Source organism: Desmodus rotundus, chromosome 4 (genome assembly GCF_022682495.2).
Source record: "Desmodus rotundus isolate HL8 chromosome 4, HLdesRot8A.1, whole genome shotgun sequence".
In the NCBI taxonomy this organism is placed as follows: Eukaryota; Metazoa; Chordata; class Mammalia; order Chiroptera; family Phyllostomidae; genus Desmodus; species Desmodus rotundus.
Window position 1 is genome coordinate 149,523,357 of NC_071390.1, and position 27,209 is coordinate 149,550,565.

The 27,209-nt window shown below is 42.0% G+C and overlaps 1 protein-coding gene across 2 annotated transcripts in view; it reads right to left on the bottom strand.

Annotated features, from left to right (window-relative positions):
* Positions 1 to 20,447: 20,447 nt before the first annotated feature.
* Positions 20,448 to 27,209, bottom strand: part of KIT (KIT proto-oncogene, receptor tyrosine kinase) — a 77,792-nt gene continuing 71,030 nt past the window's right edge. For both annotated transcript variants that reach the window (XM_053922926.2, XM_024573740.4), the window contains exons 18-21: positions 24,514 to 24,625; positions 24,301 to 24,400; positions 23,853 to 23,958; positions 20,448 to 22,754 (exon numbers count right to left, since the gene is read on the bottom strand). In XM_053922926.2, the coding sequence (XP_053778901.1) occupies positions 22,626 to 22,754; positions 23,853 to 23,958; positions 24,301 to 24,400; positions 24,514 to 24,625 (447 nt within the window). In that variant the 3' untranslated portion in view covers positions 20,448 to 22,625. The remainder of the gene's footprint in view (positions 22,755 to 23,852; positions 23,959 to 24,300; positions 24,401 to 24,513; positions 24,626 to 27,209) is intronic.

Sequence of the window (27,209 nt, forward strand, 5' to 3'; positions counted from 1 at the left end):
ACTGAATGGCTTAGAGCCCCGACAGGTTAGGGTTGGAGCCTTTGCATATTGAAAGGCATCCTCATCTTAAGAAAACTGAGAATTTGGAAGGGTAAGGGATTTACCTAAGGTCATGCAGCTCGTGCACATAATCTACAAAGGCTGCCCTGATGTGGTCCCCTCTGCCCCGTCAGCTGCGTCCGTGACTCCCTTGCCTGTGTTGCCAAAACCTCCTGCCACGCTGACTTTCAGGCCATTTCTCAGAGGTGCAGAGCTCTTTCCTGCCTCAGGGCCTTATATGTGACCTGTATCCTGCCTGAATATTCTTCTAGTTTTCCGACTACCTAACACCTAGCACAATGTCGCTTCTCAGGAAAGTTTTTTCCGACCCCCTGAGATAGATTGTGTGTCCCTTCCACATACGTTCATGATTCCTTTTATGTGTTATGTGTCATAACCAAGTTTGAATACGTGATTATTTGATTAATTGCTGCTCATTCACTAGCATATAAGCTTCATGAAGGGTCTCTTACTATTGTATGTATATCAGGAACTGGGTAATCAGGAAATATACATTGAAACTGGTCATTGATAAGTAGCGATAATCAATAAATGATGAAAGAATGAACAAATTTTAAAATATTAATTGACGACTAGATAGAGAGGACGCTTTTACTACTTGGTTAATGTTAAGAGAGTCATTTAGCTGTTCTTTATCTCCCACCAAGTGTATACAATGAAAACATCTTTATCCTTTTGGGGATGTTGAAAGACTAAAGATAAAGTGCTTTGTTAGTTTAAAAATAAGACACATAAGTACAGGGTAGTTTTAAATTCAGAGAAAATATTAAAACATTATTTAGTTGATAGTCATAATCATTTTACCCAGCTTTTTCTTCGAGTTGCAAAGAAATGCATTTCAAAAGATCTCCATTTCCACTCCTCTCTCATCCTTTGCTCTATTTTTAGGAAGTGGAAATACTTTATAAAATATTCCAAATAAGAGGGGCCAAAAATGTTCTCAGTAATCTTCTAATAGCTACAGAATCAATCTTCAAGCAGAAGTTAGAAAAGCTGACTGCATTCTTCTCTCCTGTTGCCTTTTTCATCGATGGCCAAAAGACCCGGGACCCAATAAAGCCTTGAGAGGGCGTTCATGGGCCACGGTAAGTAAATAAGGTGCCATCTGCACTTGAGCCAGATGTAAGAAGTCCAGCTACCGTGCTGGAAAGCTCATGTGCAAAGGGAGAGGTCCTGGGACTTCATGGAGAGTGAGAGAATGGCCCAGTGAATGGGCCAGCATCTCAGCAGAGCCCAGTCTTCCTGCCATCTCCACCAATGTACCAGAAATGTGAGTGAACCAAGTCTAGGGATCTCAGTCAACCGACCCTCCCAGCACCCCCAGCACACACACAGTGCCCCATGAGTATAAGAGCAGCTGACACTATATGCGAAGCAGAAAAAGTGCCAGCTCAGCCCACAGAATCATGAGAAATAATAAGTTGGGGTTGCTTTAACCTTCTAACTTACTCCTCTTACCCCTCTGGAATGATTTGTTAAGGAACACAAGATAATAGGAATAGAAATTGCTCCAGGGAATGGGATCATTCTGTAACAAAAGGCTAAAATACGTGGCATTGAAACCACAATGGCAGGTAGGTCCCAGAAGGGCCTCGAGAATACTTTTAGTACAGGCTACGTATACTAAAGGACTGACCCTAAGAACATTCTTACTGGAGCCCGGAGAAAAGGCAACCTGTGTTACGTAGTTGCTGAGAGTTTGACAAAACTGTCACCTACAGTCACAGGGAAGATAAAAAGGGTATTTAATTTATTAGCAGTTATGGCTAAGGAAATTTCCAGACAGAATATTAAAAGTATTGACGTGTTTCATCTATGATGACATAAGGAAAGGTTTAACTAAAGATAGAACTGTTCGATTTTCATGTAGAATTTAGAGGAAATAGAGAAACCCCCAAAGGTTTTGGAGCCAGAAAAGGTCCTGCGAAATTCAGAAGTGTTGTCAAGCAATCACTGCCCAGTTTAAAATGGCCTCCGGGTAAATCCGGATCAAGTACGAGTAAGTCTTTGGGGAAGGTAAAAGGTAATGAGTGCCTCATAGGTCTTTCGAGCTGGACACAAACAGACTTGTATTCTTTGGGCACAATGAAACAAAGGCAAGTTTTCAGTATATAAGTGATGAGATGAAAGAGATGCTTCAGAGAAATTCACCTGGCAATAGAATGTAAGATGAAAAGACTTAAGGAATAAGGAACCAACATAACAACTACCCAGTGGTGCTGGCGATTCCCTCTCAAAGAGTGGGGCATTCTGTTCTCAACCCACAGAAGATTCACCACCAGTCAGCACCTAGTATGAACTACATGTGCAAGAAATAGTTGCTAAATGGAGTAATGTATGATTGGAATATATTTCACACTATTAATCGCAAAGCACCAGCGCATTTCTTTAATGTGCTCCAGTCCTACTCCAATTGCCTGTAAAAACAAAAGCAAATCCTCAACCTTTATAAAGCAAAATTGACACATCTAAAAGAGGAGACAGAAAAATTCACAGACACCATGGGAGATTTAACATATCACTCTTAACTATTGATAAAATAAGCAGACAAAAATATTAATACAGATACAAAAGATTTGAACAACACAACTGACAAAAGCGACCTGACTTATAAGTGCAACAGATATAAATACATAAATGGATAGTGGATGTAAATTGACTTTATATATTTATATACACACATATATGTTTTCATATATAAATATATGTACACTATACCCCCAAAACTGTAGAATACATATACTTTTTGAATGCTCATGAAATATTCACTTAAGGTGTCCAAGTGCTGGACTACAGTGGATTTCAAACATTTCAAAGATTGAAATCATATAAAGTATGTTATCTGACCATCATAGAATAAGCGAGCAATCAATAACAAAAATATCCCTCAATGTTTGGAAATTAAGTAAGTGATTTGATTAGAAAAAGATGAGCAGACTAAAACTCAAGAAAGTAGAAGGAAGGGAATAATTTAGATAAGAGCAGAAATTAGTAAAAGAAAAACAATGGGTAATGCAAAGGATTTTTAAAAGTTGACTCTTTGAAGAGACTAAAATAATTTATAAACTTTTTAATCTGATTAAGAAAAAAAGAGATGGTCTCAAATAACCAATATCAATGATGAAAAAGTGATTGCCAGTCTATATTTTACACGTATTTACAGCCATTGAAAATATAACAAAAAGATATTATAATCAATTTTTGTGACTAAATTAAAAAATTTAGAGGAACTAGACAAATAGCTAGAAAAACAAAACCTACCGAAACTGGAGTAAATAAAAATCTAAACAATCATATATCCCGCTGTTGAAGTAATTGAATCTGTATTTGAAATCTGTCGTAGTGAATCTGTAGTGAAAACCCTCCTGCAAAGGGAAGCTCAGACCCACGTGGCTTCCTCAGTGAATTCTTCCAAATATTTAGGTTATTTAAGGAAGAAACAAACATCCATCTTATACAAACTCTTCCTGAGAATAAAAAAAGAGGAAACACTTTCCAACTTGTTTTATTAGGCAAAACCCTTTGATAGTAAATCCTAACAAGCACATTATAAAGCAGGTCAGACTCTCTCATAAACATAGATGCAAAAAAATCCTAGATAATTATGGTCAAATTGAATATAAGAAAGAAAATACATCAGGACCAAGTTGGGTTTATTAGAAAAAAGCAAAGTTAATTTAACGTTTGAAAAATCAATAGATGAGATTCACATTAACAGAACAAAGGAAGAAATTATATCAACCAAGTCAATGGAAGCAGAAAAAGCATTTTGAGACGTTTAACACCCATGCATAATGAATTCTTTCAAACTAAAAATAGAAATACACTTCCCTAATCTGGTGAAGGGTACCTATAAAAATCCTATATTCTCGAGAACGCTGTACCTCGAGATCAGGAGCAAGATAAAAATGCCCCTATTCTTACTTCTACTCAACATTACATTGCATGTCCTAGCCAATGTAACAATAAATGCAATGATGCTGTATAAAGGAATAAAAGGTAAAATGATTGGAAGTCAAGAAATAAGACAGTTAATATTTATAGATTACATGATTTGTATCCATACCCAATAAATCAACATAGAAATTATTATAATAATAAGTTAATTCAGTAAGATTGCTGAATATCGTATCAACTAAAAGGTTATTTGTATTTTTATATACCAGCCACAATTAGCAAATGAAATATTTTTCAAATATCATTTACAAGAGCATCAATGCAATCAAATACCCAGGGCTCAGTCTAATAAAAGCTCTTCAAGGTCTATATACCAAAAATCATCAAATGTTATTAAGAGAGATTGAAGAAATCATAAATAAATTAGAGGTATGCCAATTTTCATGAACCAGAAGATCGATATTATAAAGGTGTCAGTTTCCTCAAATTGATCTATAGATTTAATGCAATGCCAATCAAAATCCCAGCAAGAACTTTGTTAAAAATTGACAAGAAAATTCTCAAGTTTACATGAAAATACAAAAGGTCAAGAATAGTACCTCCTCCTCCCCCAAATTATGAAGAATTTAGATAACTCAGATTACCAGACATCCAGACTTAAAGTCACGGAAATAAAAGTAATATGATGTTTCACCAGGAACATACTGAGAGCACAGAAATAGATCTACACACACATGGATACTTCATTGGCAATGAAAGTGCAAAGCAGAGCAGTGGGGAGGCATGTTCTCCTCAATAAAGGGAGCCACGTCACTTACATATTCACAGTGGGGGGAAATGCTACTTGACTCTTCCACCTCATACAAAAATCTGTCCGGGTGGATTACAGCTTTAATGTGAATGCTAAAGAAAAGAGTAAAGCTTCTAGAAGATAAAATATGAGACTATCTTCATGGTCATAAAAAGGAAACTATTTCTTAAACAGAAGCAAAGAGAAATAATGACAAAGAACACAACGAATATATTAGACTATGTTGAAATCTCTACCTAGCAGCCAGTGTGACCCTTTAAAAATAAAAATTTTATCACATCACTTCCTGTTTAGTCTTCCAGTGGCTTCCCACTGCACTTAGGTAAAAAGCTAACTCTTGCCGGGATGGAATGGACATTTGTCATTTCTTTGAATTTCCAGAGTGCTATCCCACTTTCTGTGTTTGGGAAATTCCCTGACTTTTGAGTTTTGATGGGTGGCACAGTCTACTTTCCCACTCAAAAATATATCAGATATTCATTTTCAGGCTTTTTTGTCCCCAGGAATTGGGCAAGTGAGCCACTTAGCCAACTGGCTGTACTTGCCCACTGTGATGGCTGACTTTATGTGCCCACTTGACCGGGTCACAGCGTGCCCAGATATTGGGTTAAACTTTATCCTAGTGCATCTCTAGTGTGTTTCTGGACGAGATTAGCATTTGAATCTGTAGACTGAGTAAATGGATCGCCCACCCCAGTGTGGGTGGGCTTCATCCCATCAATGAAACTTGACCAGAGCAAAGCCCGAGTTAGGGAGAATTCCCTTTCTCTGCCTGCCTGTGTTTGTGCTGGGACATTGTTCTTCTCCTGCCTTCAGTCCTGGACTCAGACTGGAACTCACACCACTGGCTGTTCTCTAGCTTGCCACCTGCAGATCTTGGGACTGCTCACCCTCCAGAGTCATGTGACCCAATTCCTTACAGTAGAGCATATATTACATATGACACATGCATACATTCTCCATCTCATTGGTTCTGCTTCCCCGGAGAACCTAACATACCCATACACCCACCACTTGGAGCGCCAGTGACACAGGGAATCCCTCTGGGTGGTGGGGTCATCCAGCATGGCTGCCATCCAGCGGACGTGTCCTGGGGCCAGTGATGACAGGGGTGCCAGTGCCAGCACCAGCAATGTCGGTGTCCAGCTGTTGTCCCTTGTTCTTGTCACTTCTCCACACCTGTCCCTGGCAATCCAGAGGGCTACCTAAACTCCTTTCAATCAATTCCGTTTCTGACATAATTACCCAATCAGTCCGTGGCTATCAAAGAGACTCATAAACATGGCTTATCAGGCCTTCCAAGTCCTGGTCACTTCCTCCACACCAATTTCACCATATACCACCTTCACCCCTCTGTCCCTACACTCCATCCCTTGGGACCTTTTTCTCCAAACTCTTCTGTTTGGGGACTTTTGCACCCACCCTTCCCCAGGTCTTTATATGGTGGTTCCTTGTTATTAATGAAGATTCAACTCAAAGGGCTCTTCTCAGGGAGGGATTTCTGATGGTGTGATTTAAAGCAAACTCTTTCCCACCAAGTACCTTTATTAATTACCCTATTTCCTTTTCTCTGCAGTACCTGTAACTATCTAAAAGTATCTTGTCCATGTTTTCACTTATTTATGGTCTACCTCGTCCGTTGGAAGTTATCTCAGGAGAACAGGGACCTTTTCTGCTTTGTCAGCACTGCGTCTTCAGGACCTTGAATGGTGTCAGGCACACAGTTGTCTGCAGGAATCATCTGTAGAATAGAAAAGAATGAAGGCCCCTCTGGGGAGGTTCCCAGGCCAGACCCCTCAGAAACGTCTGCCCTGGCTCCAGGGCTCACCCTTCATGTCTGAGCATTAGTTTCTGAGTGTAGTAAACTCATGAATTTTGTCTTTCTGAGGATCCAGGCATAAGTCCCCTCGGGCTGTCAGCAGGGGTGGTTCTGTTCATGTCACTTACTGCCATTAAACCCTGAAAACAGCTGGAGTGTTGGACTGTGAAAAGTTAGAAAGCCAAACGCTGTGATCACCCCAAGCTACAGATGTCATCAGAGGTCCCTGGCTGTGTTGGCCACAAAGGGCATCCACTGAACTGGTACATTTCACTGAACAGCAACAATAACAAAAAAAAGATTCATTTCTTTGTTCTAGTCTGACTCAAACGTATCACTATGCTTCTTGCAGAAGGAAGCAGGGCATGGAGAAGAGCAGGGTCTGGTTTTTCAGGCTTTGGAGAAAGATAGGGTCATCCTGGTTGGGTGGGAAGGGGGAGGAGGAATAGGGATCCAGGGAAATAAGGAGGGGAGAGGAAGAGAATGAGAAGAGCAGATCTTAGAGGGATGATGAGAGATGATGAGCGGTGGAGAGACAGAGAGAAGATGGTCTGAGGGTGGAAGAAGAGAAGAAACGGAAGGAGGACAAAAAGTAAAGGAAATGGAGGGATGCAGAGGAAGAGAAGGGGAGACCAAGGCAAGACAAGTGCATAAGACTGCGGCTTACATACCACTTGTTTTTTTCTTTTTAATTCCAATTAGTTACTCAATTGAGTTTCTCATTGAGTTACTCAAAGGAAAGCCTGTGTTTTTAACATGGATCCCCTGGACTGTCTTTCCCTCCTTTCTCTGCCCTGCAAACTCTTCACTAGCAACACCCACGCTGATCAGTATTCCCCTACAGTGCATTACCTCGTGCCAAACACTGTGTTGAAGACCTTCCCTGTATTAACTCGTAATCCTCACAACAGCTCTATAAGGTGAGGTCAGTACTATTAGCCTCATATTTCAGAAAGAAAACTGAGATGCAGAGAGTTGAGGAACTTGCCCAAAGTCACACATCTGGTACAGTGATGGAGCTCGGATTCAGCTCCAAGCAGTCTGGCTCCAGAGTCTATCCTCTCAGACACCCAATCACTCAGTAGGTACTCATTGAGGAGCTGCTAAATCCCAGACATCATAAGTCTCTTACAACACCCCAGCAAAGCTAGCTGTTCCCCACTCTGTGCTCCCAAGGCATTGTGTTCACGCTGGACCCCATCATGAGAAATTGTACATGTGTGATCTCCCTCCCCCAGGAGCCACTAAGTTCTTGAGGGCACCGTCTATGCCTTATTTATCACTCTGTGCCTGGGCCCTGTCCTGTGCCTCCTACCGAAAATGTTTATAAAAGGAATTAAATTGTTGATTAATTAATTAATATTAGCTGCTGTGACTTTGGAGCTAGTGCCTCCGATTCTGAAATCATAGGCTTCACTTGGCTGGTATGGAGAATGCGCAAAAAGCAGTTCAGGCAGCCAAGAGACTAAGTGTGTGACGATTGCCTGGCTGTGACCTGATTCCTCTACCTCAAACCTGTGTAGCTCACAGCAAGATTGGGGGTTGGGGGGGCAAGGGAGAGCAATTGCAGAAGCCAGCATAGGAGGCACTGCACCAGCGGCTCATATTTCCCAAGGAGATGTGCACATCTCGGAAGGGTTCAGGCCTGATGCTGGGTCTCTGGGCTCAGAGCCCATGGCTGGGACTGCATCTCCTCACCTCTAAGAGAGGGTCTAGTGAGGACAACATTCAAAAGAAAGGCCTCACCTATTCTCAGCAGATTCAGCTGCGTTCACAGAATCAAACTCTCAAGATCAACCAATCGGGTGGTTTCTAAGACCTATTTTTTGCTGCGCGTAACAGAACTCTTTTCTCTAACAAGATACACAAACCAGATAAAAGTCAGGTGTCTCTGGTTAAAGGTAGGGTGAAGACTCAAAGTCCCACCCACTCCCATCCTCATGCTCGCTGAATGTTTTGAAAACCACTACTATATCACAACCATCTCATTTCAGAGATGCCAAAACCCATGGAGCTGAAATGACCTAACGAAGTCACCTAGGTGCTGAGCAGCACACAGGTGGGATCCAACAGGTCCGAAGAAGAGTTTCCTCCATTATGACCTTGGGCTTCTTTTACAGTAAAGTCCACTAGAAACAGTGATGAGAACGGTGCTCTGTACTTTCTCTGGTGCAGCTTTCAGGGCTCTCTCTGCAGCCCATAGCTGAAATGCTGCTGCTTGTGAGCACCAGCATGCAGCCAGAGCAGACACATTGGGAAGCCCCGAGTTACGTTCCGTGCACTTGTGTACCATGTGACAGGTGGAAGAACTCTTTTTCAGATGTGGCAGTATAATTCATTGAGAGATTAATTTGTGTCACAGGCAAACGTTGCCAGAAGACAACATCACTCCTCTTTCTGCAGCCTCCATTTTCTGAGGCCTAGGTTCACGGGAGGCCTTAGGTTAGGTTTTGCCAGAGCTGGTGATGAGGCAAGTGAGGGCCTCAGTGGAGGCTAGGTGGGTATTTGGGGAAGCTGAGACGTGTGGGTTTTGCCTTTGTACCTCCAATAATACTTAAAGTTACCTAAAATAAGCCTTAAACATACACACGGCAAAATTAAATATGGGGGAAACAAGGAGCCAGGCATGAGATTAGTACAAAGTGTTTATCATCAAATTGTCTCCGTTTCTAAGGGGCAGATCACTAATTTGGTTCTAACCTTTCTAGGGATGACTACAAAGAGGAAAAACTGATTTGATTCACAAACTCCATTTGGCCAAAGCATTTCTTTTCATGGAAAAGCGCTTGTTCTGGGGCCAGAAAGAGATTTCTCTCGTGGGCCTTAAAAATGCTGTTAACGACAATAATACCGTAGAAGTGATCTGGGCCCTGTAACTCATTGGTTGATTTAAAAACAAAAACAACAACAAAGTGGTGGAATTATTTATAAAACCGTCATGATACAAACATACTTTACACCTTTTATTTGATGAACCCTATGGGTATACCTCCATTCCCCAGCCTGGGAGTAGGGAAACGCCCTTTCCTTTAGTCTGAGTCCTCTGATTTCAGTTACTGCACCGCCTCTCTCCTAGAAATCACATTCACGACATGCCACTATAATCTGTAGTCAAATTAGAAAATTAGAAAATTTTCATATTAGCTACAAGAAGTAGAAAATTTGAAGATTTAATTTCTTCAAATTTCTAGAAGAAATTAGAAAATTTGTGAAGCGTTTTGAATATGTACTTCCAGATTTTTTATAGTCCTCCCCCATTTTTTTAATAGTTGTTATACCTATATCTACTCTGACAGCAATTTTTCTTGGCCGCTCATCTGTATGAAGTCTTTCCAAACATTTTCCTTTACTTTTATGGGAATAATTCCTGTATACATTTTAGAATATTTTAATGTATATATATCAAAATATATTAGCACGATAAATTCAACCGGCAAATATGTTTGGCAATAAAAACCACTGACTTCGGTAAGTGTGCACACTGGCTGATGTGAGCCCAGTGGATGGGCAAACTAGAGAATAACCTACTTGTACAGCGTGCTGAGTGGGTGTGAACCTTATACTTTATCCTTTACAGAGGGCCTAGAAGGCTCTTGGTTAAAATAATAGCTACTCCAGGAAGACCATGAACTGGAACTCAACTGCCAGAACTTAACATAGATTATCTCATTTAATTCTACAAACAGCCTACGGTCTAAGACAGGGGCGTCAAACTCATTTTCACGGGGGGCCACATCAGCCTCATGGTTGCCTTCAAAGGGCTGAATGTAATTTCAACTCCTTAATAGTTAAGGAGTAGTTACATTTATACAGTCCTAAAATTATTTCCGCCCTTCAAAGGCAACCGCAAGGCTGATGTGGCCCCCAGTGAAAATGAGTTTGACACCCCTGGACCCTAGGAGCTGTTCTTCTTTTTCTTTTTTCCTGGCTATATACATATAAATTCAAGTATAATTGGTATACAATATTACACTAGCTCAGTAATTATGTGACTCACCTAAAGTCTTATAGTTAATAGATGGCAGAGTTGACATTAAAATTCAGGTCTTTTGAACTCCGAAGACCGATAGTTAATCACAATAATGTGCTTTTTAGAATTTCCTTAATCCAAGGTGGAAGCTGATAGAATAACTCAGTATATAATTCAGAAGAGCACTTCTGGAGTTATGATACAACAGAACCTAGTCCATGCACACAGCTTTCTTATGTTCCTGGACAGAACTTGGCTTTCAAAAGGGTGGGGAGACGAACTAATTATTCTTTAGACAATTGTGCATAAGCATTGTTTCCGTCAACCAGGCTTTTGATGGATTCCGAACGTCAGGGAACCGGAGGTTATGCTTCCTGACAACTACCTGGAGTGCAGCTGTTTTCACTGTCGGTTAGAAACAGACTAATGCTTTACTAATCAGCCCAAACAGGGGTAAGGATTGACATTCTTGGGGGCAGGGGAGTTGCAATCATTGGAGAGCAGATCATAGAGAAAGTGATAACCTATTGTTATCCGAGCAGTGAATGTCTAATGCAGCCCTGCTGTGGTTTGGCTGTATTTTAATCATAGGCAACTGAACCGAAGGAGCATGTGTGTGATTGCAAAACAACTCCTTTTCTTCCCGTTTCCTTGAGACACCTACGAAAAGCTAATGATCTTACTTTTAAAATACACTGAATAAAAATCAATCCCTTCTACTTTCTCAGATCATTTTTACTTACAAAAGGATATTACACTTTCAGACCTAACCTTTAATGAGCACATACACCTGGCCGGGCATGGCTCTAGACCGTCTCACATGTGTCTTCATTGAATAAACTGACCAAAATCTATTGTCACACATTCCCCCTGACTTAGCTTTCAACCCAAACATATACATGCATGCCAAACATTTGTTAACAGTGAACCAAAAATAAGACCTTAGACTTCTTGTAGCTAATATGACAAATTCTTATCTAAAAACATCAGGCTTTTGGTATGTCCATACTGTGGGAAATGATAAGTTTAATTTTTAAGTGGTGGTCTGGAGTGCTAATCATGATATAGTGGAAATTAAAAATGTTGCAGAATATATAGTGATCTCATTTCTTTAAATAACAGGAAAAGTACAAATATACACATGTATATATTTGTACAAAAGTAGAAAAGTATGGAAGGAACCATAACAACGTTAACATTGATCACCTAAGGGGGAATAACAGCTGAACAAATCTTTTTAAAATAATAGTATCTTACATACAAATTAAAAAGAAATTTGAAAACAAATTGGTGCTGGAGAAGTCTGGAACACTTGCAGACAGGAAGGTGTATTTCCTCCCTTGTCTTCCTGTTGAGTCAAAAGGGGAACCTGTCTTTAAGTGACTGGGGAATGCCCCAAAGCGCCCCAGGACGGGGCATCTTCCAGGAATCGAGGACATGAGCCGCTGTCGACCATGCCACACCAAGGCAAGATGGGATTTTAAGCTGCTAAGCTGCAGAGGGCTTTCAGTGGTTTCTCGAATGTGGTCTGGGAAGGACAAGATAGTCGAGGTGGCTGTGGGAAGGAGGGATAAGAGCCTTCCAGGCAGACTTCTGGGACTCTTGGCACTGTCTGCTTTGCATATTGGGATTTCATTTAACTTGAGATTCAGCATCAACACCACTAAAAAACGTTGAAAATTTCTGATTCTATTAAGAGGGACTTTGAAGTCCAACAAAATTCACTTAATCTCCCTGAGCTGTAGTTTCCTCATCTGTCTAATGCGGAACTGTTGTGAGGATACAATGAAATAATACAGTTAAGTGCTCAGCACTTAGTAAGTGGTCACTTAAAAGAAAACAGGGTTGCCCTGGCTGATGTGGCTCAGTTGGTTGGAGCATTGTCCTGTGACTGAAGTGTTGAGGGTTCAACTCCTGGTCAGGGAACATACTTACATTGCAAATTTGATCCCCAGTCTGGGTATATCCAGGGGGCAACCAACTGATGCTTCTCTCTTGCTTTGTTTCTCTCTCTCCCTCTTGCTCTTCCTCTCTCTTTCTTTAAACAAAAATTTAAAAAAAACAGTGAAAAAATGTCCTTGGGTGAGGATTTTTTAAAGATTAAAAAAAAAGATAAAAGGGTCACCTAAGTGGTAAACAGAGGTACAGGTAGACAAGTGATAGGTGTGGGACACCTTACACTATACCTGTTGTCTTCAGCTTTCCCAGTCACCTTCAGATACTATGCTTCAGAGACCTGGGTTAAACTGTCACCCACACATGCTATGAGCACCTACTCATCCTTGGGACTTCCTCTTTCTCTGGAAGAGACATCTCATTTCGCCAGGTCAGGAATCTAAGTCCTTGTCAGCCTGAAAGAAAGAAGGGCAACAGAGACCCACGAAGCTCACGTCTGGTATTCATCACAGTGGAGAAGACCCCTTCTTGTATCCTAGGCCAGGAAAAACGTGAGGCCTTTACTGAGCCAGGCTCACCCAGGCAGTCTGTCTTGATCACAGCGGGATAACAGATACATAAAGGCAGTTTGACAGAGTGGATCGGAACCCAAACTCTGAAGCTAGACTTCCTGGACTCCAATGCTGCTTTGGCCCTCTACCAGCTCCGTGAACCTGGTAAAGTCACTTGACCAGTCTATGCTTTAAAATTATAACTATTTTTTCTTCTTATGCCTATTAAATAACTATTATTTTTGCATATGGCTGTTTAGAGGATCGGATAACTATTAGCTATGTATATAAAGCAGTTAGAACTATATAAGAGCTGTATAAGGTGCTATATGAGTCAGCACATGTGCTTCATTCCCTATACCTATGGCCAGGCAGACACAACTAATCAACAACAGAATTCTTTTTCACTGAATCTGTTTGGGGTCTCTGTATCCTTCTCAACAAAGCTACCCCGTGAAGTCGCTTATAGGATAGCTCACCAAATGAAAACTATTTCCATACCAAATGCAAATTGGTACAGCCACTATGGAAAACGGTATGAAGTCTCCTCAAAAAATTAAAATGGAACTGCCTATGACCCAGCAATTCCATTTCTGGGTATATATCTGAAGAAACCCAAAAACACTTATTCGAAAGAATACACGCACCCCTGCGTTCACTGCAGCATTAGTTACAACAGCCAAGATATGGGAGCAGCCCAGGCGCTCATCAATGGACACGTGGTTTAGAAAGTGGTGGTGCATGTACACAATGGACTATTACTCAGCCATAAAAAAAAGAATGAAATCTTACTATTAGTGACCACATGGATGTACCTAGAGGAAATTATGTTAAGCGATAAGTCAGACAAATACTATAGGATTTCATGCATATGTAGAATCTAAAGAACAAAATAAACAAAACAACCAAATTAAAACAGACTCATAGACACAGACAACAGACTGATGGTTGCCAGAGGGGAGGGTGTTGGGCACTGGGAGAAAAAGATGAAGGGATTGAGAAGAACGGAATTGCAGTTACAAAATAATCATGAGGATGTAAAGTATTGCATAAGGAATATAGTCAATAATATTGTAATTACTATGTGTGGGGCCAGGTGGATACTGAAAATATCAGGAGAACCACTTTGTAAAGTATATGATTGTCTAATCACTCTGTTGAGCACCTGAAACTAATACAAATAAATATTGAATGCAAAATACAATTTAAAAATTTAAAAAGAGAAAATCACTTCCACCCCATTACTGTATAATGTCAACTGAAATAAGTGGATGTAAGCAATAAAGTCCGTTCACCCATTCCAATTTTCTGTACCAGATACTCCACATGAGTAAAATGCATCCTGATTGGAGGCGAATGATGCCACATGAGGGAGATCTGGCGCTCCGGCCAGGCGGCCTGTTGTGTGGACACGAAGTGTTCGGCTGCCCTAGGATGCCTCTTCACATGCTGAGACAAACAGCCGTGCAGACATCCTTTTGCCTGTCCTCATTGTTCATTTGCTATAGCACAAGAGTGGCTGCTAAGCCACAGACCACAAAGAAAAAGGTCAGTCCCATAAAATACACTGCGGTCCTGCGGGTGTGCTTGGAAATGCACGCACACTTCAAAGCCAACCATGGGCAGAGACACAAAGGCGAGCCACTTGGGAATACTTATTTCAACCAGGAGCGTTTACTGAGGACCCCAGGCTTCGTGAGGTTAAACCCCCCATACAGGAACCCACATCATAAAAATGGTATTTAACCAATGAAAGTGGAATCAGCGGTGAGGGAGACATATGGGTAACAGCTTGTTAATTTCTAACCAACAATAACAACTGTCGGAGCAAAGGGAAGGTGGTGTTTTCGCCCACACTCTCCCTGATCTGAAATTCCTGATTTGCCCCCCTCCCCTCTAATGCTCCTCTCTACACTTCAGACCCCAGCCCTCTCTGCAAACACAAATTTTTCTCACAAGGCTCAAGTGAACAAGACTGCTTTTTGGAAACATCAAGAGAAAAATGTTATTGGAAGATATGGGGAAGTTCGCATGGTGCATAAGGGAGTGGGCAGATCACGAACCTGTGAAATCAACAGATAATTCTGAAGCCTCATGTTAACTTTTACTTCAACTGCCATTCCCCCCACATTTAGAGGGGTTGGCAATGAGCAGCAAAGTGGTTTTGATCTGCCTTTTCCTGAATTTTCTTGTATTTTTTAGATGAAATGGCTAAAAGATCATCCAAAGCCCCGAGAAGCACAATAAAGGACAAGCTCCGGGACCACACAGACGGCCAACTCCGCTGCTTAATCCTGGGATTCAGAGGTCCAACAAACTAGCGCCGGCTTCTCCACTTCACTGCTCATAGCCATGAGCTTTAGGGCAAGACGGCGAGCTTCTCAGAGGCAAAGTTTCCTCACCTTAAAATACAGATAAATGGTATCTCCCTCCCAGTGTTACTGTGAGGCTTAAATACAGTGGTATGTGTAAAACATCTGACATAATAAATCCAGGTACGTAGTAGGCATTCAATAATGGTAGCTAGCATCATCATCATCATATCACCATTGTAACCATCACTGATTATTATCTAAGCAGGACAACCTACCAATTGTCACTGTCATTTCTATGACCAAAACATTTAGAAAGATCCCAGAGGAAAGAAATGGCTCATTGAATGAGCGCATGTTCTAAAAGAGTCAAATATGCAGGGTCTTCTTATGAGGCAAGAATAATTGGAAATTAGTTTGTTAAAATTGTTGGAATGCCTATTCACTGAAAAGAGGACGGAGGGAAACTTTGGCAATCATAGCAATGCTCTAAAATTGCATTGTGGTTGCAAAATTCTATACAATGTATAAAATCACTGTTCTATACACTTACAAATGGATTTAGTGGTATGTTAATTATACTTCAACAAAGATGCTAAAAATATTCTCCATGGACAGGCGCGGAAGGGGGATCACCTTGCACGTAGCGTAGAAAGGCAAAAAGAACGAAAATATGGAAGGTAGATTAAGAGACATGGAGGACAGAGTGAAGGCTCCAGGATGCACTGAACTGGAATCCCAGAAGGAGGAGAGAAGCAGGGTGGGCAGAGGCAACTTAAAAGGGCTGAGAATTTCCCAGTGTTGATGAAAGACACCAATCCATAAATTCAAGAGGTCCAAAAAACCACGAATAAGGACAAATAGAATTTCAAACTTACACATGTCATAGTGAGACTACAAAAACCAGAAAACAAAGTCAGAAGCCAATAAAGAAAAAAAGATGAAAAATTACCTTCAAAAGAACAGATGGATCTACATTTCCAACAGCAACAATGGAAACCAGAAGAGAGTGGAAATAAATATGCTAAAAAATATAATTGCCACCCTTGATTTCTATATAGAGTGAAAATATTTTTCAAGAATAAAGGTGAAATAACTTAGAAAGCAAATCTGAGATTTGCCACCTACAGACTTGCCCTAAAATTAGGTTCTTCCCCATTCTTCACAATCACTGCAACTTTGGCTATTCAATGATTAATTAGGCTCAGTCCCTAACTTCAAGAGGCCCAAGATCAAATCAAGGGTTATTAGATTTAGCAAGGATACCCATCTAAATTTCAATTTCAGATAAACAATAAGTTGTTAGAATCTGTATTCCCCAAACACTGCATGTGACATTTACTGGGTGCCTTATGTCACCTGGCAAACCCAGTCTCTATCGGGAGAACGATCAGAGACATAGATGGAACTTGTCAGTGGGTGGAAGACAGACGCATCCCAGGGATTAGAGGAGGTGGACCAGAGCTTAGTGGGAGCATATCCGGTGAAAGAAGACAATAAAGGGCCAGACCTAGAATTCTGCCCTTTCAAGGGCTGATGGAGGAAAACTGAGAGATGAGGAGGGAGGGCAGGCGAAGAGGCAAGTTCCAAGGAGGAGGGGTTTCCACTGCAGGAAGTTTCATTCCTTCTGTAAGTATTGAGTGTCTGCTCCTGTGTTAGGTAACCATTGAGAAGAGTGCTCTGAAATTGACACTTGGGCAATCACTTTTGTAGTTTCTTCGAGTTTTTAGAGAGTCAATTTCAGTACTCCAGTGAAGACCAGGTCACCTGTTATAATACAGAGGGTTTTGAGGTCTTTCTATTATGGATTAAATTGTGTCCCACCAAATTCATATGTTGAAGTCCTAACTGTATCCCCCAGGACTTCAGAGGGCTTATTTGGGAATAAGGTCATAGCACATATAATTAGTTAAGATGAGGTCATACTGGAACAGGGTAGGTCTCTAATCCAATATGACAGCTGTTTTTATATCAAGAGGGAGAATTTGGACCCAGATACATGCACTGAGGAAGAACCCCACGTGAAGAAGGCAGGGATCTGTAAGGCAAAGAACACCATAGATCACCAGAAAACCAATGGAAGCTTGTGGAGGTGAAGAAGCTTCTCACAACACTCAGGAGGTGCTAACCCTGTCAACACCCTGACCTTGGACTTCTAGCCTCCAGCACTGAGACAATAAATCTGTTTTTAAGCCACTCAATCTGTGGCCCTATTTTGCCGTCTATAATGCACACCTGTTTTTGTGCAAATCATACACAGATTATATCCATGGTGTGTAATCATCATACCCACACGTAATGCGCATCCTTATCTTTCCCTCAAAAATCTGGGCAAAAAGGTGTGCATTATACATGGCAAATTACAGAACTTTACAAAAATGAACGCAAAGGAAGGCTTCCCAGCCAACCCTAAGCCCTCTCCTGGGGGGGCATGTCCCATGGAGACGCTGACCCTGATGACCCTCTCCCAGGGTCAAGGCTGGGGTAGGGGATGTATCCTCAGTCTTCAGCTTCTGTATTTCTAGCCCAGGGTCTTCTCCTTGGTAACTTACTCCAATGCCTTCCCCAGCTTCTGAATGAGGAAGAGAATTACCGCCACTTTCCCTTCCTCTCCACCGTTCCCCATGCACCCAAGTCCTCCCTTACCTCTCCTTCCCACAAAGCAGCTGTGCAGGCCTGGTAAGGCTGCCGACACTTTCCTAGTTCCCCTTTCCCTTCTCCCCAAAGCCTCACCCCAGTGCGAAATGAAGCTGCCTTCATAGGCCCCAGTCTGGAGGAAAAGCTGTGTTTTCTTATATTTCCAGGCTTTTCTGGATCCATTTCCTCCCAGATGGCTCTTACTCCATGCTGATGGAATGTTTAATTATTCAAAGTATATTAATTAACCACGCACGAAGCCGGTGCTAGCAGCCTCAGGAGTGCCTGGGATGGAGAATACCTGTGCCTCAAGACAACTGAAGCTCGGTAATCATTTAAAGGTGACAGGTAAGTTTGTCCTTAGACTAACTCCAGTTGACTTATCTGGGCTTCCTGAAGGCTTAGAATTTAAGGCATCTTGGCTCCATGGGACAGAGTGCTATGAGACATGAGTGATGTCTGCAAGGACAAAGGAGTGGAGATGCCAGCCTGGGAAGGCCAGATATTTGCCTTCACTGAGTGGAGACTCATATCTAGATTCAGATTCTGGCCTCAAGTATTACTAAGTGAACTTGAGCAAGGTGTAACCTCTTGCAACCTCAGAACGATTGAACCTCTGAGTCTCTTGATAATTAAGTATTTTAACAAGTAAGTAATAATAAAACCAGTGACTCTGGAACAGGTAGGTATTTTATGTTGATTGATTTTTAAGTCTGGATATAGGGAGTGAGGAAAAGATAAGACCAGAACCCCAATAATTACAGCACAAGGCAGGAAAGGTCGTGAGAGCGTGGGAAGTGTGGAGCGCCATGGGGACGCAGACCAACTGCCCGTGGCCTAGAAAGGTGGGCCTGTTGGGGGAGAATGGACACTGTGGAGTCTGAGGACAGAATCACAAGAGTGGCGCATATCCATGAGCCTATGGCAATGGGAAAACAAGCCCATAAGGAAGACTGGGACAAGAGCAGAGGGCCTTCAATTCCTAGCTAAAAAGTTGGGATTCTAATCAAACAGAAATCTCAGTAACAGAGCCAAGTGTCATAGCAAACCAGCGCAGTATTGTTTACATTTAAAAAAACAAGATGCAAATTTTCGATTGTATAATTCTTGGTGGGGTGACAACTGAGTTATGCTGGTACAGGAGCACCTTATTCCTTCCTAATATGACTAATTAGCCATGGTAACAGTTACCATTTTGGAGCACTATTTATGTATTACATGTATGAACAAGGTGGTCTTGCCAGCCTCATATTAGTACATCAAAGTAGACACTACTGTGAGAATTGAAGAGCTAATCTGCCCAAGGTCACTCAGCAGCAGTGACAGAGAGAGGGCTGGCAAAAAGATGGGACCCCAATCTGAGCCTGTGCACCACGCACCCAATACTACACTTTGCTATTAAAAGCTGGGCCAGTGAGGGGGACGTAGCTACAGACGAGTAATGTAAGGGCTGTTGACTGCTTCTAACTCAAGGTTTCACACACATGAAGAGGTCCAAATGACACTTGAAAACATTCAGAAATGACTTGTTTTGTGGTCCCTTAGCGTTCATTCTTGTCTAAAATAATGAAAATCACCTGACTGAAACGTGGATCGGTTTTTCACTGCTGTGTTCCTGGCCTCCCTAGTTCCTCCTGATTTTAAACAATTCTTCTTCATTACAGATCGCCTTTCACCCTCCCCTTTCCTTTCAGGAGATACGTCTACAGGTGCAGATGCCACATTGATAAAGGAAATCAAGACTGATGGTGTTCATTCTTAACAGGATTACATGGCTCAGGACAGCTCTTTGCTTCAAGCTGGAAGGCTTCGCAGGCGCTGTGCAGGACCCGCTGGTCTGGACAGTGTCTCCTGATCACCAAGGATGCTCCAGCTGTAAGACAGCACTGAACTAACAGGTACGAGTCACCTCCCTCCAAGTGTGTGATAGGACTTAACTCAGTTCCAGAAGCAAGTGTGAGGGTTGATAGGTGGAGCATGAGCATCTAAAGATGAACTAACCTCTCTCCAAAACCAAAGCCAACAAGAACACGAACCACTTTCTTGGGAGACTCCCCATGTCAACCTCGCAAATCAGTTTACTGTTCCTGCTAATTTTTAGACAATCTCTTTTAGGAGGAACCATGCCAGTTATATGAGATGGAACCACATAAAACTGTTGCTATTTGACCATTATGTTGCCCACAAAAATGGTCATTCCCCAGGAGTCGACCTAATAACAATCATCATAATGTGTCGAATTCTCAAAGTGTTTTCTATACCTATCTTTCAATTTAAGTGGAGACCATGGATTATAAGAATAAGATAAGAAAATATATAGCACATACTACATTCTTAATAAATGTCGATTGAATTTTCAAGCGTGTAATAATGATCTGAGCCTTGTTGGGTCTTACGCACACTGAGCGCAAAACTTCCTAGTGTCAAGGTGAATGCACCTTACCGCTTCGAGGTTTAATGTCACTAAGAAAATTAAAATAATCACAAAATCCACTTGATTTATATATTTACATTTTTATTAGAATTCTTCAGAACTGTCAACAATTGGACAACATATCAGGAAAAAAACACATGGAACACCGACATCCTTTAAACTTGCACCGCTTCCATATTTACACATAAAGTTACTGTATATATAAAAAATATTTTCAAGGACTCATGGGCTTGGGGATATTCCAAAGACATTATTGCTACATTTCAATATTTACAAAGAAAGCCACAAAATAATTTCAAACATTAAGCCACTGCAAAGAAACATCTGATGTAAAAAAAAATTATAAAAATATAAACTTTCAAGAATACCCAAGACAAAACTCTCAGTGAAGTGCCCCTGAAGTACCTAGACATCTACAGTTAACAATCACTTTTCTTACTCTAATCAAAGTCAATAGAAACAAAAAGGAAATTTTCAAAGTAGGGCAAACAGCGACAATCTCTTTCATTGACAAAAAAAAAAAAAGACAAAACAAAAACAAAAAAGCCCCAAAACCTATTACCTTTGGAAAGGTGCGAGAGCATAGAACTCCAGTGCAAATGGTTACTTCCAGATAAATGGCCACAGTTCTCTAAATGTCATCTAAGGGACCGAGGAGGGGAAACGGTGAAAGCAGCATACCTGAATCTTGCAAGACAACACACGGACCTTGCCATGTACACATGGGCCTCTTATAGTTTGGCAGTGATGAAAAAGAAGGTAAACTCTAAGCATGATATCCAGGCTACAACCTAAAGGGTAAAATTTAAATACGTTTCAGTGGGAGAGAAGCATTAATAAGGTCTAAGGAACGAGTACAGTATGTTGAGTATAAATAACAGAGTGCCTTAAGTGCAGGTGGACTGCAAATAAATAAGTACTTATCAGGCACTACATGTTCTATATGCCTCTAGGTAAGCTTTGGGCAAGCTTCTCAGGACGGCTAGGTGAAGGGAATCAAGAGCAGCATGAATAGTGAAAGCCAAGCTACTTTTTGGGTACTGAAGGACCCTCTTGGGCTCAGGGCAAGAATGCCCCCCAAAAGATTTTTCTATAGGCATACACACACGTGCACACATACACACATCTAGATACTGGCTCGGTGTCCAGGATGTGCCTGCAAAGGAGGGCTGAATCTCAACTTTATCTCCTGCTCCAAACTAAGACAGCACTGTGTTCACACCCCTGCCAGACTCATGCAATAGATCTTTTCAAATGGCATCAAATCTACTGAACACAATGTCGTTGTGAAGCTAGTAGGCTTGTTCTGGAGAATGTATGAGCGAGTTCATCGGCTACAAGAGGAGATTTTTGTTAAAACTTTGCTTGACAATTATATTCTCTCTCTCTCGCCCTCTCCCTCTCTCTCTCTCTCTCTCTCTCTCTCTCTCTCTCTCTCTCAGCACTATGTCCTTCAAACTTGCCTGGCTCTTCATCTATTCCTACATACAGCAGACTTGAGCCAGAGTTGTATCCAGAAACGACACCTTGTGGGTTTCCCGCCTCAGACACACGAACATGGACATTGCAGGATGAGTATATACAGATGCAGGCTGGGGGGCCCCGTCTCCATTTCACTCCCCAGCAGCAAACTCTGGTTAGAAAGCAGGTCAGTAGCACAAAGGCTCACGCTCAGCAGCAAGTCTTCATTCATGCTCGGGGAGCATTTTTTCATGGTCTACGTCTCATTCCCAGCATGAAATAGAGTTCTTAAACCCAGATATTCATAGACTCCTGACCTTTGTCCTAATAACATTCTATTTTCCACATCAAGGGCTTAGCTTTCAGCTTCTAATCTTGCTACACCATCACATCATTATGGATGGTTATGAGGGCCGAAGGTGACTACTGCCATTTATTCAAATAAACTATCAACCACACTGTCGAACAGAAATAGAGAAGGCTCAGAAAGGACTCAAGGTGTCTAAAGTCTATCCCGCTCTGCCTTTCTCCAACTCAGAACTATGTTTCATTATCAGCAGCTACTCTGCTATTGAGAATATATGCAGTTTGAACCCTGGCAAGGGGGTAGGGGCTGATGACAAAAATCATCAGCCACTAAAGTGTGCTCATAAAGACAGGATTACAGTGGGGGGTGTCCATTATCCTGGAGTAGGATACTAGTCAAAAAAAAAAGGTCGTAGAAACCAGAAGAATGGGGATCGCTGTGCTGGGGAGACCCCGGGCATGTGGTCTGCTTCAGACATCTTCATGAACAAGCAGAGGCTGGGTGGATGAGGCGCTGCTGCCCACGGAATTGATCCGCACGGAATGGTCCACCACCACGTTCTCCTGGTTGGGGCTCCAGTTTGCTAAGTTGGAATAAATCTGAGGAAAACAAGTCCATGGTCAATGCACTAGCCCCTACACTGAGCACAGTAGCCAATGGGGTACATTCAGAGGAAGACTATTAAACAGAGACCTTCACAGTCCCAAACCAAATCATATGACAAAAGAAAATGTAAGTTTTCCTTTACCCCTCATTTTCCCCAAGGCCTGATTATGTAGGAAGTGATAGAAAAAAAAAAAGTGCTTTTTGCTAGGACACTTCTAAGAACAGGCACTACCTAATCTATTTAAAAGGTTAATAAAACTAGGCCGCTAACTACAACCCAACAGCCCATGTAATTTGCTGAGAAATCTGGGGCCCTTCCACAGGTCTTCCACTGAGAATCGAGCACTTGGGTGGAAAAGGCTGCTTCACTTGAAATACGCTTTGACACCCAGAAGAGCAGGCTTTAACCCTGAAGTACCAGGGGTATAACGCTTAGAAATGAGCTCCGAGCACATAATCCAGAAAAAAAGCAACTTAAAAAATCTGAGTCAAAGTAAGGATCTATCTTCCTTAAAAGAGGAAGAAAGAATGGATTTGGGTTTTGAATTCCTCCCTCCTCAAATCACTGGGAGGGATCTCACGACTTCCAACAGCTCTTCATCCTATGTGGCTTGTGGGCATGACAGCTCTCTGCCATTTTCCAGCTATGCTTGTTTGAGCAGAAGGCTTATTTCACCACAGTAACAGGCTGTCTTTTTATGCTTTTATTCTAGTTCACACCATCCCAACCCTCCAACTTCTGAATGGCCCTGACATGTGAGACAGAGTCCACGCCGACCCCATGACCAGCACTTGGGGTGGGGGAGGAAACGTGGCAAATCCTTATGGAAACTTCCACTTCCACACTTCTGAGTGTGAAGCCCTCTGCTCTCTTCCACCCTCATCCCACATCCTTCTTTGGCTCAGAACAGGGTGATTGGGCAGAAAGAACTTGTTTCCTTAGCTTTACGTTCCCACCCAAAGTCCAATGTACAGCCCAAGCCAGGGAGCGAAGGGGTGGGGAAGGTAGTCCTCACCCCCATAGCCCGAGAAGGGGGACATACCTGGGACTGAAAGAAGGGGGGTCCTGGGCGGGCCCAGAGTGTACTCACATGATTGCTGCTCTCCGAAATCTGCTTCTCAATCAGCTGGACAATCTGCTTGAATGTCGGCCTTTTCAGGGGGTCGGCATCCCAGCAAGTCTTCATTATGTCATACCTGCAAAACGAGGGCCGTGTCCCATCACCCCTCAATGCCTGTCACCCGCCAGTCCTCAGGTGTACGCCAAGCAATCATTCCAAAAAGAATGCCAGGGCTAGGCGCCTGCACATACTGAATAGCATACTCTATGTATGAAATGCTACTGAAACCCTCTGCGTATTTGGTGACAAGAGAGGAGGAAAATAAGCTACAGAAATGACATTTGACCAGGGTCTTAAACAGGAACCAGGTGACATTTCAAACTGGCCTACTTGAAAACCCTCAACATCTGGGCTTCTGTCTTGAAAAAGAAAAATAAAAGGGGAAACAGAATCTGAAGGAAAACATCTTGGCCCTTACATTTCAGCAGGTGCGTGCTCGGGGCTCAGCATTCGGAACCCTTCCTTGATCATCTTGTAGAACTTAGAATCCACCGGCATTCCAGGGTAGGGGCTGCTTCCTGAGGCACAAATGGTTTGCAAATCAGTGTTACTCATAAGAAAGCAGGATGCTGATAAAACCTTAGTAGGTGCTCTGAGCCTATGAAGGTGCCTTTGGCAAGGATCACTTTACCTAAAGAGAACAGCTCCCACAGAAAAATCCCATAGGACCAGACGTCACTTTCAAATGTGTACACACAGTTGAATATGCTTTCAGGTGCCATCCACTTCACAGGCAGCCGAGCCTGTAATGGAAGCACAACGTAAATGCAGAAGCTCCAAAAAACTGAGCAGAATATATTCCTATTGACGTTGCTCCTGCTGAGAGAGGGGGGCGAGGACCTACCTGTCCTCTCACAGAAGCCTTTTATCTATATAACTTCCAGTGAATTCCATCTACCTCTGAAACAGGCAGCTCACAAGTATACCATTTTCAAGATGGGGGCACCGAGTCACTCCAGCACAGACATCAGAGGCAGACGGACATGGGTCCTAATTCTGACTCCGCCATTGGCCTTGAGCAACACAGACTTGTCAGTTACCACTGAGTGTGTTTTCCCTGTTTCCCTTCATGCTAGAAACACGGCTTCCCACAATAAGAACTGCATTTCCCAGCCCCTTTGCAGTGAGGTAGAGTCATGTGACTCAGTTTGGGCCAGTAAGTTACAAGTATTGTAGGGGAGCTTCAGGAAAACCTCCTTAAAATACAGTTGGCTTGTGCCTTTGCCCTCTCCCTTCTTGTCTCTTCCTTCACCCTGCCTTCTGGATGTGGTGGTCTGGCCAGCAGTGGCCATCCCAAACCATGAAGATTAGGACTACCCTCAGGGATGGTAAAACACAGGAAGGGGAAAGATTTGTTCCCCAGCACTTCATGGAGCCTCTATAACAGGCCTGGCCTGCTATTCCTATACTTCCTTTTCTTTTCTTTTGGGTTTTCTGTCATATACAACTAAAACTATCCCTGAGTAATACATTAGGAAAGTCACTTAAATATCTGTAACTAAGCCTCTGTATCTTCTTCTGTAAAACAAAAATAATACTTTAAATTTCACGAGTTGTTTTGTAGGCTAAATGAGATAATGCGGGTCAACAGGCTTCGCCTGACTCACTGATACCTGAGAAGTGGTGCGGCATAAGCAAGCACTCAGCACAGAGCAGTGGCGTGTGCGGATTGTGACTAGTCCAAGAAGGTGAGTGGCAGATTCAGGGCTTACATTCAACAGCTGAGTTTCACATCCTGAATCCTTTCTGCTAAAATCGAGCCAAACTTTCCGTGACTATTCCTCTTAAAGACGTTCTGGATTCCTGGATCTTAATGTACCATAGAAAACTAAATCAATCCTTCTCTTAATCCATTTAGAATGGAAAACTAAGGCACATTTTTCTAATCTTTAAAGTTATTGTAGTCCAAAGGGAAAAAAAAAACCCTTCCAATATCCTCCCTGACCCTGTGATTTTGTTCTAATGCTCCTACAGGGGCTCTTAACCTGAGGTCTTGAATTCAGGTACCTATGAACTTGGAAGGAAAGAAATGAGATTTCAGTGCACACTAACTTCTAAGTGAAGTTTACTATTTCCTTAAATTCCGAGCGAAGGCAACAAAGCACAGTAGTCTGAGCAGGACCTGCAACTGTGTCACCGACAGCAATCACAGCTGCCCTCATCAGAGCCCAGTGCCTACATTCATCATCACTTTGAAATCAGAGCAGTTTGAAGGCCCACAGCTACAATGTAGAATTCTGTGTAACAAAGCACATGTACTGCCACATTACAAGTTTACTTTTGAATATTTTGATAACAGTAATTCAGTTGGACTGCCTCCTTGGTTATACTACTTACTTTATTTTGCACAATTAAAACAGTGTCCTGACAGAAGATCCACAGGATTTGCCACTCTAAGGAAGAGACCATGGCACAAAAATGACTAAGGACCCATGTAACAATGGAGGGACTTCCAGAGAAACTGACCCAACAAGGAGATTGCAAATGACTATGGTGTACATTTGGGGGCGGTAACCGGCTATGTGAGCTTCCATGCTGTTTTAACTTGTCCATACATTTTCCTTACTCCGTTCCCTGTTGAAAGTGACATCTGAGATCAGTTAGTTCAGCTGACTTGAGCTGGAGTCCACAATACAGAAGCCTAGAGGGAACTAACCTATCCTCAGTAATTTCAGCTAAGGTCACTAACCAATAACATGCCATCAATGAACTGCAACATAGCCATTGTCATGATTAGTGATATTTCAAATAAGACAGCTATGAAGAATAGTCAGCATAAAAAGTGCCATATAAGTATTAGCCACGCTGTGCATGGCTCTATTCTAAGCACTCTGCATATATTAATTGACCGATCCTCATTACAGCTTTATGAGGAAGCTGATAGTATTATTCCCAAGAGGAGAAAAACCAACATTCAGAAGTGTTGGATAATTTTTGGCAAATATGACACAGCCACTAAATGATGGAGCCAGATTTGAACTTGGGGACACTGGGCCCGGAAGCTGCTACCTTCTTCCTTTTGTAGTTTTGTCACTATTCATAGGCCTAAAAAACCATCTTACATTCTTCCTTCCAACAGTGCATTAGGATGTAAAGAACATCATTTTATTGATGGTCCTAATGATGAAATCTAGCCTTGGAGGAATGCATGCTTTGAGCAGGAGGTAAACCTGGCAATGTTCCTATAAACCTGAGTTGAATACAGCCAACCCATAAAGGTGCCACAGTGACAAAAAAGAAATAATATATAATATATATTATTGCCTTATCATAAGGGATGCAAATAGCTACTTCCAGGAATAAATCTGGACTGTAGAAATGGGCCCG